Source organism: Hoplias malabaricus, chromosome 9 (genome assembly GCF_029633855.1).
Source record: "Hoplias malabaricus isolate fHopMal1 chromosome 9, fHopMal1.hap1, whole genome shotgun sequence".
In the NCBI taxonomy this organism is placed as follows: domain Eukaryota; kingdom Metazoa; phylum Chordata; class Actinopteri; order Characiformes; family Erythrinidae; genus Hoplias; species Hoplias malabaricus.
In genome coordinates this window covers 35705383-35720806 of record NC_089808.1, presented here as the reverse complement: position 1 = coordinate 35720806, position 15424 = coordinate 35705383, and the positions used below count along the sequence as shown (strand labels likewise).

Below are 15424 nucleotides of genomic sequence, written 5' to 3'. Positions count from 1 at the left end.
CCATCTCTAGGAGAGGACTATTAGGCCTCTTTCAACTCTTTAAATGACTAGTCCAGATCCAGAAAGTCGAAAAGACTGTGTTCATTCCAAATCTTTAGCTTCTTTAATAATCTCAGGCCGTTGAAGCAAAATCCAGGTGAGCATTTTTACTTTCTGGACCTGTACTACACAACACTGGACCTCAAAGAAGCACTTTTTCAAAGACAGCATTTTTCACAGTGGGGAAATATGTCAAGTAGTTTAATAAAAACATATTTATTTTGGCCTCAATGGATCTCACAGAAATCATACTTTTATCAATGAAATTACAAGATAATCAAGAGTTCAAATTTGAACTGACCTTTGCTATATTTAAAGATTGTGTATTCTGACAGAATATTGATTAAATTTAGTATATTTATTATTTACCATCCAGCCATAACTTTGTAACCACCTCTTTCCACACTCACTCTATTCTCTCAGCTCCACTGACCAAAAAAAAGAGCAGCTTGTATCTCAACAATTACAGAGAAATACAAGGTGAGTCAAAAGTCACAAGACACCCTAAATACCCAGCACCATTTTCAGTCAGAATGGATGGGAACACTGTTTCCTGTAGCATTATCAAGTAGTGCTAAGCATTTCTGGTCTGGTCGAGCCTGTAATGAACAATAGAAGTTTTGAACTTTCTGGGTTGATCAATTTTGAATCACCATTAGCAAGCAATAAACAGAGAAATTCCAAATCTGATTGCAGCAGTTGATTTCTCAGACAATTCTGGTCTTTTTTGATATGCTACATGACCACCTTTCTATTAGATAAACTTGCTCTTGATCCAATATGGTGACTTTCAAGATGGTGGCCATAACCTGAAAAACAGGCCCCTCATCCATTGCTGGGGTATTCAGATGTCATTTTCCCTTTTGTGTCTGAAATAAACAGTTACATGTGTCCTTTGACTTTGACTCACCCTGTACTCTCAATCCAGCAGTGACACGGATGGAGTACACTCTGTAATTGTAGAACTACAAAGTGCTCCTTGATGCACAGTGAAGCTAAGAGAATAAACAGTGAATGTAGAAACAAGGCGGTGGTCATGATGTTATGGCTTCATGGTCTATATTATGAGTACAAACTTGTTTATGCTTCTCGATCCAACACAACTAAAGCCAAAACATTAAAGCCAAAAGTGAACAATTGGTTTGAGGAAATGAAAAGCTGATGTATATAGTAGTGTCTCCTCTTTGCTGCATTGTTCCTTTAGTAACTGTATGTAGTTTGTAACACTGGATCGCACTAACGTCTCCTTTAGTGTGGGGAATTAGGAAGCTCTAGGCCTGGAGGGTGCGTGGTGTGTGGTTAGCCGTTAGCATTTAGCACTCAGGACACATACTTGTGGGTTACACAAGGGCTAGTTTATTTACTACAGGGACCATACAAAGCCAGGTCACATGGCTGCTACTCATTCCGTTCATACAGAAGGGAAAGGTACAGCGGGGAGCTTCTTAATAGTGTTACTGGATTAATAGATAGTCTACACTAAGATGGAGGGGTGCAGCCTAAATCTGCCGTAGGAGCTTACCCTCTTCTCCCTGGGGTCACTCTACTATTAACTCTCTCATGGCAGAGAGCCCTGTATACATACACACATTTAAAAAAAATTGTATACTCTCTTAAAGGCACAGCGTAGCTGTAACCATTAGAAGTTGTGCCAGGTGAATTTAAAAGGGCTGCATCCAAAACACAAAACTTTATTATTGAATGCACAGCTATTGGTGCTGCACTGCTGTGATATACCTTTAAGTACAGTAATGAGTGCTTTTGGACACAGATCTTGTAAACCACACAGTTGCCATGACTGAAGGTTGTGTCAGATATTTCTGAACAACAGAAGTGAGCTAATAGCTAATAGATTTACCACAGATTTGATGATTACAAGTTTGAAATAAAGAAGTGTCAGCTTTCAGATCGCAAACCGGAGCTTGACATATGTTTCCAAAGGGGAGTAAAAATCCTAAGACCTATTCAGACTGGAAGATACTGGGACTGTCATTTGACAAAACTCTTGCATGTGAGCAACAAAAGTACAACAGGATAATCATGTTTCTAAAGTTTTCTATAAAACCAGATTACTCTCCATTTACAAAATGCTGCCCAAGAGATACTAGAGAAGAGAAAGGCACTGGATTTTATTTTCAGTTCAGGGTTGAGGTAATTTTTAAAATGTATACATTTAGGAGAGTACATAATAAAATCTCATTATTTTTATTTTTCTACTATAAATAACCCAAGTACCTCTGCTTTTGGCTAAATATAGTAGCTGTTCAAGGCCTTCAAGAACAGAGCAACGCATTGACATGGCTGTAATGAGGAAATTAACCCAGGACCACACTGAACTTAATACTGTCTCAAAAGGGCTTTGTGTTACTGTGCTCATCAACAAGATAATTACAACTGAAAGATGAACTCCATGATCAGCATTAAGCGGTCATGGGTTTGTTTAATTTTACAATCAAGTGCTCACTAAGAAAGCAACTTCTGTATTTTGTGATGTTTCATTTGTTTCTTCTACAGCACAATTACTTTTCGCATGCTTACTGTGCATTTTACTGCAAATACGGTATGATAATAGACATTTAGTATAGTTTCCTTTACCTCTTTAATTACATACCTTGACTCAGTGACTAATTTTATATAGCGTACGAACAAATGTGTGTTGGCTTCTTGCAAACAAACACATATTAAGGGACTTTGTTCCTGCCTCCTTTTCATACAAACTGTATTTATGAAATTATGGGAAAAATAAACCAGTAAAATACTCAACAAAAACTGACTGATGTTTAATTTATTTACAACAATAGTATGAATAACATTACATAACATAGCTTGTCCAAAATGGCATATAATTTGTATATTCTGTAAAAACATAAATCAGCTGCTTCTGAATATTTGAGGGTCTCTGCCAGGGGTCCAATGCCATCAACTTTCAAAAACTTTTAGAACAATGTAAAGTTTAAAAGTGCATCTATGGGGCCCTCTAGTGGCTGTAGGTTTAATGACTTCACATAGAGTAAAGTTATTATCTAAAGGTTTGTCCTACAATATTTACATCACAAAAATAATGCAGTATTAAATACATTTAGTCAAACAAAGTAGGTAATTGCCCATTAATAGTTGCAGAAATTTTAAAAATAGTTTGCTGCCTGGACAGTGCTTACTCCTCTTAAAATAATAAAGACCTTTAAACTGGACAGTGGCCATGTCTGTGTCCTAGGGGTCACTCACACTGCCCTTACCCAAAATAATAATTAATAAAAATTAATATTGGTCAACCGAGATGAGATATTAGGATTTATTAATGAATGGAGAGGGATTTTTATATGTAAATATAATTTATAATATTTTAAATTAAAAAAAATTAATACTGAATTTACTTTATTTTTTGTTATTTTTATGTAGTTATTTTGGTTACTTTGTTACTTATTATTAGTCATTTATACAGTTGTTTCGTGGTAAAATTGCTGTTTAATGTTACACATAATTTGACAATTTTTAACATTTTTATATACGTTTTTTTATTATTTTAACCAACTCTGGAGAAGAACGATAACCAAGTTTCATACAAAACTTTTAAAAACCTCTTTTTTAGTTGCGGTTTTCTCGCAGTAGTAACCGTTAACCCCTTTGTTTTGTGTGAGGTAAAAAGCAGCGCTGACGTTAGTCTCAGCCCAACGGTCTGGAGCAGGAAGTGAACTGTCTGTGGAGGAGAAAGTCTGGAGGGTTTCTCAGTTTATTTTTTATAAATATAAGATTTTAATACTAACAGTAACACACACCACACTGTACCATGTTTGTGAAGGTTTCTCAGAACAGAAGTCTGCTGAGAGCTGTAGTGAATAAGCGCCGTTTTCATTGTTGTTGTTTTGAGTGTGGACGAGATAGAGGTGGCGGGGTTCGGGCGGTTTCTCCCCGCTCTACTGCAGCTCTGAGGCGGATCCGGGTAGAGGAGCTGGCGCCGCTCTCTCCTCTGCCTCCTACACCGGTAGGATATAATCAGCGGCTCACACCTCGACCACAGCCCACTGGGTTTACTACAAAATTACTCTCATTCAACAAGGAGTCAATACACCTTATTTTCGAGTTTGGAGCTCCGTTTAACAGGACTCAGCCCAATCCTGCTCTTAAAAGTGCCACTGCTCTGAAAGGCCTGCGGAGGCTCTTGTTCAGAGGTAAGTTCAAATTTAAACACAACTGGGCTGTTTCAGTAACTGCCCTAATGCCCTACAGTCCTCTTTGAGGTGCACATATTCGTGACTGCTGTGTTCAGTGACCTTGCTCCAGTTCTTGCACTATGCCATCTCTGAAGTGCACACTTCCATCACACACTCAGAACACATCAAGGGTGTAAGTGTTCAGGCGACAGGTTCTTGAAAACAGAACCAAGACGCACTCCACTTGTGCACTCCTTTTTAAACATTCAGTTAGCTTCATTAAAGGCGCACTAAGCATTTTCACCAGAGTGCCTGTCTGTGTTGTTGAATTTCACCTACTTGACCACCAGAGGTCGTGCATTTTCGAGACCAACTAAAGCATTAGGCAAACTACAACCAAAAAGCCATTCTGTCCTGAGGTTTAGTTTTTCAAACAGGATTTCTCAGACACAGAAAGCCTTTTACTGTTTTTGTTTTAATTTTACTCCTCATATTTAACCGTTTAACTGTACCAGTTAGCTCCTTTGAAAGTACAGTGGGAGATTTTTTTTTAATTTTCTGTCAATCATTGCTATATTTATGCTATATTGATGACCAGTGGCCTGGATATGGCAGAGAATCTGCATTCAATCTTTTTTAAATGTATCTGTCCACCTGTGGAGGATGAGGTTTTCATTAAAAAAATCAAAACAATAATTTCTTTATCACATGAATCATCCTCTATAGAAAAAAATATGAAAATAATAAAGTACCACAATTTATTGTTGTTTTAATTGAAGGAAAATAGATTTTAATATCTTTTGGATAACTGTTTCATAGCTGAATAATTTTATAGTGTAATATTTTGTAGTCTGGAATTATGTTTTTCAGCATTACTTGACCCATTAATCAAACTGACCCATTGTATTACAGAGTTGAGCACCTCTGTCAGAGCCATGCAGTACGATCTGGGCAGGACAGACCTCGCCAAGTGTGGACACAGAAGACTTCTGTTTGATACTCACGCAATGGTTCAACTCATGGAAAACAGTGGTGAGAATGTGTTTAAAGTGTTTTCTAAAGCCGCGATTGTAAGTGGTGTGAAATATTTTTCAGATTGGATTTCTGAACATGTGGCTTAGTACCACCTGTCAGCTTGGATGTAGTGAGCTTCTTGATGTCTACGTCATTACTATGACAACCAGCAGATGCAAAAACAGTTTGAATTTGTTCACCTGTAACTTGCAAATCTGATTTACCCTGTTGTATGAGCACTGCATCCTTTGTGTTACAAAGCCTAGATACAGTTTGTCATAAGCTGATTCAGAATCAGTATTTAAGAGTTGGAGATAAAATTGCTGATTCTTGTCCTCAGGGTTCACAGGCCAACAGGCTGAGGTCCTCGTCAAGATGCTGGTCAACACAACCAACTCTAACATGGATGTGATGTACGCTGATATGGTCACAAAGACCATGCAAGTAAGTTTCTTTTATTTCATTCTTGGTTTTGGAAGCTACAGGTTTTGAATAGTACTTCTCTCCCTCTAAAATTCACTGCTTAAATTTTCTCTCCTTGTTATCTGACAGGAAATCATGTTGCAGAAGGTGATGTCTCACATTGCTGCAGTGAAAAAGGACATGATCATTTTGGAAAAAAGTGAATTCTCCACATTACTGGCAGAGAATGAAGTAACAATCTAGTTGTTCTTTATGTCTACATCACTGTGACAGATTTATGTAATTTCCAGTGAAAATGGCCATTAAATAAATATACAGACATGTAAAGATTTATTTCTAAAACATTAGATATTTGATAATGCACCTTAATAAGGAAAGAAATGAATGGTCATCAAAAATCAAATACAGTGGGATCTCTACCTACGAACTTGATCCGTTCCGTGACCCGGTTCGTAAGTGGAAAAGTTCATTTCTCGAGTCAATTTTCCCCGTTTAAAATAATGGAAAAGCAATTAATGCGTTCCAGCCCCCACCCCGAAAGTCACCCTTTCTGCACTGATATATGTTTACAACACTCTCAAATTAGTAAAAAAATACATGTAGCGTTACTAAAAATAAAAGAGAAATACGGTGGTAACAGTAATAAAAAAGAAATAAAGTTTTAAGTGGTTACATATCGCTACCTTGAAGACGTGACGACTGGCTGGAGCAGTAACACAGGCACTGGCTGTATGACGGGAGGTGGGGGGTGGGGGGTATGACGGGAGGTGGGGGGGGTGGAATAACGGAGAGTAGGTGGTGAATGTGGGGAGACGAAGCGTAGATACGGCTTAATTTAGCACGAATTTCGATGTATGCTATTTACGCTAATGCTAAATTGCTAAAGCTACAATTTGCTAATCTTAAAAGCTCACTCCAGTCTGGGGGCGCTGGGAGACTCGCCTATTGGGGTCAGTGGCCATTTCCAGGCGCCGGCTCGGTGGAGGCTCGGGTTCGTTTCTAGAGTCGTGGTACGTTGGTGGAGGCAAAAAATATTCAAATGCCCGGTTCGTATCTTGGAAAGTTCGTTAGTACAGGCGTTCTTTGTAGAGGTTACACTGTATTTGAAAAAAAATTCAGTGTATGTCCTACACCACTGAAACGGCCTTCGTCAGGTAAACTACACGTAAAGTTTTCCTCTTCAAGAAATCAAGTTCTAATATGAAAAAAAAAATCATGTGCTCCTTTTGATCCTTGCACTGTGGCATGAAAACACAAAATCATATTTGTGGAAGTATGTGGAGCTTACTGACTAAATAAAAAAATAATAATGTGCAAATAAATAAAAGAGGTTGCTGTTCTCAGACCAATGGATATTGCCCCTCAGAGCCAAGTTCACAACATCACTGAATGCGTTTGAGATTTTTGACATTTTGACTCGGACAGAAAATGCATCCACGTTTACAGACTGACCTTCAGTGGGTGTGTAAAATTACATTACATTTTGTATTATAACAATATACATTTAAGAGTTTGTAATTAGTTACTGATTAGATTTTGAATGACATGGTCTCTGATTTATTTTCACAGTACTGCCTTATTGAAATACATTAGTAGGAATTGCTCGGTTTGATTATTGTTAACAATGTGATATATAATTAGTTAATATAATTATAATTAGTGTGATATATATATATATATTTAGTTTTTTTGTGGGAGTAACAATATTTTAACAATTGTAATTTAATGGACTATGTTGATCAGTGGATTATTTTTCTCTTTTTCTCCTAACAGAGAATCAAGGTAGAGCTTTTGCAGCTGAGAATGCAGCTCTCTGTAGGTGGATATTTATTTTTCATTTTACTTTGACTAAAGCTAATTTAGGATTCTGACTGTGCTGTTCTTTTTCTGACTGATTTTCTGTATTTTCAGGATGTGATGAACAAAGTAAGCTTGGATAACAAGTTGTATATGAACGTGGAAAAAACTCAAGTGAAGGAGATGGTGAATCACATTCTTAAATTTAAGTGTAGTATAAACAATGAATGATGATGTAATAACCACTGGTACTGGTATTTGCTGAAATATAAAACTAGTTTCTTTTCAGAAAGCTGAGCATGAAAAGAAGATTCTGGAGACAAGGAATGACATTATGGAAATGGTAAATAAAAATGATAACTGTTTTGTTAGGTAGTGTTGCAGTCACACAGTTCCAGGGACCTGGAGGTTATGGGTTCGTTTCCCACTCCGGGTGACTGTCTGTGAGGAGTTGGTGTGTTCTCCCCGTGTCTGCGTGGGTTTCCTCCGGGTGCTCTGGTTTCCTCCCACAGTCCAAAAACACGTTGGTAGGTGGATTGGCGACTCCAAAGTGACCGTAGGTGTGAATGTGTGACTGTGTGTGTTGCCCTGTGAAGGACTGGCGCCCCCTCCAGGGTGTATTCCCGCCTTGCGCCCAATGATTCTAGGTAGGCTCTGGACCCACCGCAACCCTGAATTGGATAAGGGTTACAGATAATGAATGAATGAATGAACTGTTTTGTTATGTATGCGTGTTATTCTGATCAGACCTTCTACAGCCTTGTTCACACAGGCAGCTTAAATTTAATTTGAGAGGGACAGATATTCTGCAGTCTAAACAACTACAAGATATATGATAATTTATTTAAATTGGAAGCAAGTCAAATGTAATCCATTTCAAACATGATCTCTGAATATGTGACAGAATGAGTGGTCAGATGTTCTGCATCAGACATGTTATCCCAGTGGGACTGGGGCTGGGGCGAGGCTGCCTGCTAAGCCACCCCCAGTCACTAGAGGGAGACAGAGACACTCTTAATTTGGGGCAATTGGTTCCACCTGGGCTACTCCTACTTAAGGGAAGCCAATACACACCTCAGTGCTCAGTCTTGGGTTTCTCTTTTCAGAGTGCCGTGCGAGTCTGGCCGGTAATTTGGTAAAGGCTCTTGAGTTTTCTCCTGGGTCTCTCTATCTTCTTCTTCTCCACCAGAGCTTTCCCTCTGGTTTTTCTCTTGGGATTCAATATTTTCTTTTCTTTACCATTTTTTAGTATAAATAAATAATTAGAAATAAGTTGTGTTCTATCTTTAATTTCTTTTGTTTCATCTTGTCCCTCCCTTTTGTTTTGGGAAGCTCTCTTGCCTTTGTTTTCTTTTGCTCAATTTTGAGCTGATCAGTTTTCCCCTGACATCTTAAGTTTTCCTCTCGTGTTTCATTTTGTCTCGGTGTTCCTAACTTCCAGAGGGGTTGTTTGTGTGTCTCAGCACTTGAGGCCTATTTCTCTAGTGCTCTGTTGGTGGCTTGCCCTGTTTCAATCCACATTCCTGGGTGAGCTGCCACATTACAGGCGCCTCTGTAACTCGGGCAGGAGATACAGTGAATTCTAACGTTACTGTGTTAAAGATGTTTGTCTCTTTTCCAGCTTGCTGAGCAAGACCGTCATGTGACTCAGAACAATGTGAAAATTGACACAGAGGTGGCTGGCCTGAAAACCATGCTGGAATCCCACAAATTGGACAGTATAAAATATCTTGCAGGTAACAGATTGTGTTGTCTTTTGTTTCTTATCAGATATGGTTTGATTCCCAGTCCCAGGGACCCCTGCTCTGAAAAGTTTAACACTAGAATGGCCAAGATTTTGTAACTACTAGAACGTGCACCATGGTCATTTTGACGTCTAATATTTGCATGTGTATTGATGATATCATACAGTATGAATAAGTAAATAAATTAATTGTTACAATAGGTCATAAAATGTCAGAAAATGTCATTTATTTACTGATCATACTTAATGTGCAGTACTACTTAGTATACTATTGCGATATATGATGTTTTACATTTACTGTGAATTCAAAACTATAACAGTAAAAATAATTTAAAAAATTACTTGCAGATATGAAAAGCAATAACACTTAAATATGGTTTACACAACAATTTGAATGCTTTTTTTTTAAATAAACAGTGCATAAATGGTGGAGGAGCACTGCTTGGGCATTCTTTACTTTCATGTGATTTGCACAAAGTGATTCACTCTCTTTTTTGTAGCTAATTCAACAGTGCAAAGTTTTTTTTTCTTTCTGAGTTAAACTGTAGCTGCGTTATCAAGGTAATGACTGATGTGCTGGAAGAGCGGTAAAGACAGCGGGCTTGGGAAGAAGAAAGATCGTTCATAATGTAAACTGTCAAAATGACCTGGTCTTTTCGGGTTTATGTGCTTTTGTGATTTAATATTAATTTCAAAACAATGTTAGACTAAAATATGCTCCAATATAATTAAATCACAGCTCTTTGGACATAGGGGGTTTATTATGTGTTATATCTCAATTTCAAAAAGGTCAAAGACTTCCTTTCTAATGTTAAAGAGCTGTCTGCTCAACAAACACGATGGAAGCCCTTAGAAGCTGGATCAGGTGTCTTAAAGCTAGGAAGAGTTCCAGCTGTGCAGGGGAATGGGTCAAATAGACTGTAGCTGATCATTTTAATGATATGCTGACACCAGTGTTCTAAAATATTTAGATTCTCCCATTCTGCTTGTAGAATGGTAATGAGAAGTCTCATAATTTACTGAACTGAGTTTTAGAGCTTTGTATTTCAGAGCATCTGCATACATTTCTGAGAAGATGATTGAAAAACAAATAATTAAATAAAATACACACACTCCATATGATCAGTTAGTGTTCTTCTCCAAGGGTTTTTAGTGGTCTAATGACAATGTGTTGGTGGTAGTTTGAAAAAAGGTGTCTCTGACAAGGCCTTCGGTCTCCCAGCTTGGTATGGCTGTGTGATTTAGCTAGAGAGTGGAATTGACTGTGACTAAAATATGCGAATAAACTTGGGCATAAAATGAAACTTCTTCCTTTTGATTTCCTCCAGGTTCAGTGTTCACGTGTCTCACAGTTGTGCTAGGATTCTATCGAATATGGATGTGAATGAGAATTCATGAACTGGACATACAGTACTTCAGCAAAATTCGCTATAAAAAGTCAGCAACAATCTTCATCACAACCATCTCACACAGTGATGATCCACAGGCGGATACGTCACCAGTCGGGTCTGTTTGTTCCATGGGATGAACTTATCAGGACACACTCCTTCTGTTGATGTCAGAAATGTTTTTCTTGTATCTCGGTGATTGCAGTATATTATTAAGTACAGAGCAAGCTTTTTTTTTTTAAAAAAAAGCTGACATTCACATTTTTAATTAAGAAAAAACAAAACCAAAAAAAACACTTTTTATACATTTCAGAAGATATTTCCTCACCTAGCGAGCTCTCCATTCTGTTTCACACTGGAAACTGGACTAATGTGTTGACTAGGGATGCACCGATTTTGGATTTTTTTGGGCCGATATCGGTTTACGATAACCGATAATTAGCACCTTGTAGTAGCTTATACCAAATATTAATAATGGATAATCATCTTTTTGAATTGAGCAAATTCAAATTGGATTTAAGCAAATTCTATCAGGGTCTGTCTTCAAACAAAGCCTTTTTTTTTAGTACTTGTACATTTTCTGTTTTTTTTTTTTTTTGTTTTTTTTATCAATTTTATCAAAGATGTATATCTGATTCCACATGAATGGTTCCTAGAGGAGACATAAAGCGGCTTTGAGTGAGTGTGTGTGATTGCTTATCATTGTTTTTCAGTAATAAATTCAGACACTGAATGACTATTTTCATGTGTTTTATAAAAGAAGGGCTCCTGCACTGTGGTGGCTGAGAGTATCTTGCTGTGTGTGTTTACACCGCTATCTGTGTGTGCGCGTGTACTAAGCATCACTGATATTTTAAATGTTCACCACAGAGAAATTTAATGTGGCTTGGTCAGACATGCTAGGCTTTTTCTCTCTCTGCTCACGACAGAAATGGCTGAGAAAAATCCCCAAATTTTGAAAATCAAGAAAAGCGATATAAGAGATGGGCAATATTGACTTTTTTTTTTTTTTTTTTTTTTTTTTTTCCTTCCTTATGTTGGAACTGACCCTGATTCAGGAGACTGCTAACTTCTGTTCTTTCTACAAACCGGATTCCAAAAAAGTTGGGACACTAAACAAATTGTGAATAAAAACTGAATGCAATGATGTGGAGATGGCAAATGTCAATATTTTATTCGTAATAGAACATAGACGACAGATCAAAAGTTTAATCTGAGTAAATGTAACATTTTAAAGGAAAGATATTGATTCAAAATTTTAGTGTCAAACAAAAAAAACCTTGGGCCAAGTAGCAATAAGTGGCTGGAAAAAGGAAATTGAGCATATAACGAACAGCTGGAAGACCAATTAACACTAATTAGGTCAATTGACAACATGATTGGGTATAAAAAGAGCGTCGGTGTCTCTCTGAAGCCACGATGGTAAGAGCATCACCAATTCCACCATTGTTGAGCAGAAAGATAGTGCAGCGATACCAGAATGGTGTTACCCAGCGTAAAATAGCAAAGACCTTTTAAGTTATCATCATCAACCGTGCATAACATCATCAAAAGATTCTGAGAATCTGGAACAATTGCTGTGTGTAAGGGTCAAGGCCGTAAAACTCTCCTGGATGCTCGTGATCTCCGGGCCCTTAAACGTCACTGCACCTCAAACAGGAATGCCACTGTCAAGGAAATAACAGAATGGGCTCAGGAATAATTCCAGAAAGCATTGTGAGTGAACACAATCCACCGTGCTGTCCGCCATCGCCAGCTGAAACTCTACAGTGCAAAGAGGAAGCCATTTCTAAGCAAGCTCCACAAGCTCAGACGTTTGCACTGGGCCAGGGGTCTTTTAAAAATGAGTGTGGCAAAATGGAAGACTGTTCTGTGGTCAGATGAGTCACGATTTGAAGTTCTTTATGGAACATTGGGACGCATGTCATCCGGACCCGAGAGGACAAGGATAACCCAAGTTGTTATCAACGCTCCGTTCAGAAGCCTGCATCACTGATGGTATGGTATTGCATGAGTGCTTGTGTCATGGGCAGCTTGCATGTCTGGAAAGACACCATTAATGCAGAGAACTATGTTCAGGTTCTAGAACAACATATGCTCCCATCTAGACGTCATCTCTTTCAGGGAAGACCCTGCATTTTTCAACAAGATAATGCCAGACCACATTCTGCAGCAATCACAACATCATGGCTACGTAGGAGAAGGATCCGGGCACTGAAATGGCAGCCTGCAGTCCAGATCTTTCACCTACAGAGAACATTGGCGCATCATAAAGAGGAAGGTGTGACAAAGAAGGCCCAAGACGATTGAACAGTTAGAGGCCTGTATTAGACATGAATGGGAGAGCGTTCCTATTTCTAAACTTGAGAAACTGGTCTCCTCTGTCCCCAGACGTCTGAGTGTTGTAAGAAGAAGGAGGGATGCCACACAGTGGTAAAAAATGGCCTTGTCCCAACTTTTTTGGGATTTGTTGACGCCATGAAATTTTGAAACAACATATTTTCCCCTTAAAATGATACATTCTCTCAGTTTAAACTTTTGATCTGTGATTTGTGTTCTATTCTGAATAAAATATTAGATGTTGGCGCCTCCACATCATTGCATTCAGTTTTTATTCACAATTTGTTTAGTGTCCCAACTTTTTTGGAATCCGGTTTGTAGTTTGTTCAGAAGCTTAAAGTATTTTAAGGTGGAGTGGTTAGGGTTAGGGTTTGAGGATAAAAATGATTGTTTTGTACATGGCTCATTAGTAACTCGAAGTGTTTAGTTTTGTTTTAGTTTTGTACTATTGGCCTAAAGCAGCAAAAATAAGTCAATATTACCCACCTGTGGAGCAGAAATAAACCGATATCCCCATCTCTTTTCATGATTTTCAACGTTAGGAGTGTTCTTTGCTGTTTCAGTGCCGAGAGAGAGACTGTCTGACTGGGCCACTTACTTTTTTTTTAAATTTATTTTATATTAATATTTTTATTAATGACTATTAATTACTGACTTTAGGGTTCGTTAAACACATGATATCAGTTCCCAATGTGCAAACAGGCTGGAAAAAAAAGTTTTTTTTAAACACAGTTGTGAATGTTACCTTTAAATTATTACGACAGTCCATGCTCATGTATTTAAAATCATTACATAATGAAGCGCTCAGACTGAGGAATCACAGCAAAAAACCTTCAAATTCTCAACAAAAAAGCAAAACAGAACCACAATTCTGAGAGATTTTATCTCTGCTTTTTTATTTTATTGTTTTTTCAAAATTTGAGGATTTGTTCAATTCTACACATAAACACCTTAGTTTATAATAATAATAATAATAATAATAATTTATATTAAAATAATAATTATTAAACTTTCAAATAAATCTTTCATGATATTGTGAAATGTCTTTGTTTTTTTTGGGAGAGGAATATGAACTTTGTCTCAGACAATGACCAAGTTTATTGTACTTCACCGGAAAAACCAATGTCTTTTAATAATTTGAAGGTATTTAAGGGTTTGAGGCCTGGTGTCTGTTCAAAGGAAAATGTGGTAATGACAAAATGGAACAAAAATGAGGAACAGACTTCGAAACAGCATCATTTCACACTTATCTGAGCATTAACTTGTAAAATACACCATTCATCCAAAGATTAAAAAAAATCCAGAACACAAGCAAAATAAAATAATAGTTAAAAAAAGGTATAGAAGAGTTTCTTATTTTGAGTCATTCTCTGCCTCTGTCTCTTTCATCAAAACATGCGGCCAACTCCTCTCCCACAGGTTGGCCTCCCTCAAATAAAAATATCAAAGCACATCTTAGTAACTCCATAAATCAGCTGACAACTGTTGTCCTTCAGCATCTGTTTACCTTAAAACACCCCAAGTCCTGTATTAACTAGCTATTATCAACATAAATGATTTATAGTCTGCTCTTATCACTTAGCATGAATTATGATTTGTTTTTATCTGAAACCCGGCTGCACTGTTTAAATCTATATTTCAGAGAACGCAGCGCTTGGGGACTTCTTTTGAGGTAGTATCTAGGAAGTGTGTTAAAAGGTGCACCTCTGATTATAATACTTACTAATTATAAGATTACAGATTATAATACTTACTAAGGAACACCTCCCCTTTATCTACATTCATTGTCTGTTGTATCAGCTCCATTGGCCACACAGGAGCACTTTGTAGTTCTCCAATTAAAGTCTATAGACAACCTGTTTCTCTGCATACTTTCTTATCTCCATTTCACCCTTCTCTTCAATGATCAGGACGGGTATTTTATATCTCATTCTCCCATAAAAGCTCTTTAACCAATAAGTCAAAGTTGTGAATGTTATTGAGTGTAAATGGAGGCACACTATATTTCTCATTCTTTATGAAATTTATAAAGAGAAACTCTAATTATAACGTGGAGGTTACAAAAGGCAGACAGATCAGCTTTTTAGTGATCACCTGTAACAACACTAAAAACACATGCACCTTACTTAAATCTGATAGACTGAGAATCAACCACCACAGATAAAACAGAACTGTTTTTTGTGGAGAATGTAAAGAATTTGCAGCAGAGCTATTCCATACGGCCTCAATCAGATGATATTAACCTGAATTCACTTCAAAATATTAATAAAATCCCTAGAGGAAACAGTCCAGTAGATAAAGACATCTCTGTGTTTTGTGGGTTGGGTTTACCATGTACTGCATATAGCTACTTTATGAAGGAAGTCTTCTCTTGCTTAACAAGGAGTCTTACTTCCAGTGCTGTAAAGAGCAGTGATTTATTAAAGAAAAGTTTTTAAAAAGACTTGTCTCAATCATTTTACCCTCCCCCTTCCCCTTTCTGTTTCTGTATGATCACAGGAAGTGTTGAGTGTTTGACACTCAGTTGA

At 37.5% G+C, this 15424-nt stretch overlaps 1 protein-coding gene across 2 annotated transcripts; it reads left to right on the top strand.

Moving 5' to 3' along the window:
* Positions 1-3693: 3693 nt before the first annotated feature.
* mcur1 (mitochondrial calcium uniporter regulator 1) lies at positions 3694-11056 on the top strand. 2 transcript variants are annotated; one of them, XM_066681602.1, is made up of 9 exons: positions 3694-4208; positions 5103-5222; positions 5545-5648; positions 5757-5858; positions 7401-7442; positions 7539-7610; positions 7714-7767; positions 9046-9160; positions 10497-11056. In XM_066681602.1, the coding sequence occupies exons 1-9, from the start codon at positions 3827-3829 to the stop codon at positions 10550-10552; spliced, it is 1047 nt and encodes a 348-aa protein (XP_066537699.1). In that variant the 5' UTR covers positions 3694-3826; the 3' UTR covers positions 10553-11056. The 2 variants fall into 2 exon arrangements, with proteins under 2 accessions (XP_066537699.1, XP_066537700.1); XM_066681603.1 differs by lacking the exon at positions 5103-5222.
* Positions 11057-15424: the final 4368 nt, after the last annotated feature.

Coding starts and splice junctions, on each gene's coding strand:
- mcur1 (XM_066681602.1), top strand. CDS start 3,827: ATGTTTGTGAAGGTTTCTCAGAACAGAAGTCTGCTGAGAGCTGTAGTG. Junction 4,209..5,102: donor GCGGAGGCTCTTGTTCAGAG/GTAAGTTCAAAT, acceptor ATTGTATTACAG/AGTTGAGCACCTCTGTCAGA. Junction 5,859..7,400: donor CATTACTGGCAGAGAATGAA/GTAACAATCTAG, acceptor TTCTCCTAACAG/AGAATCAAGGTAGAGCTTTT.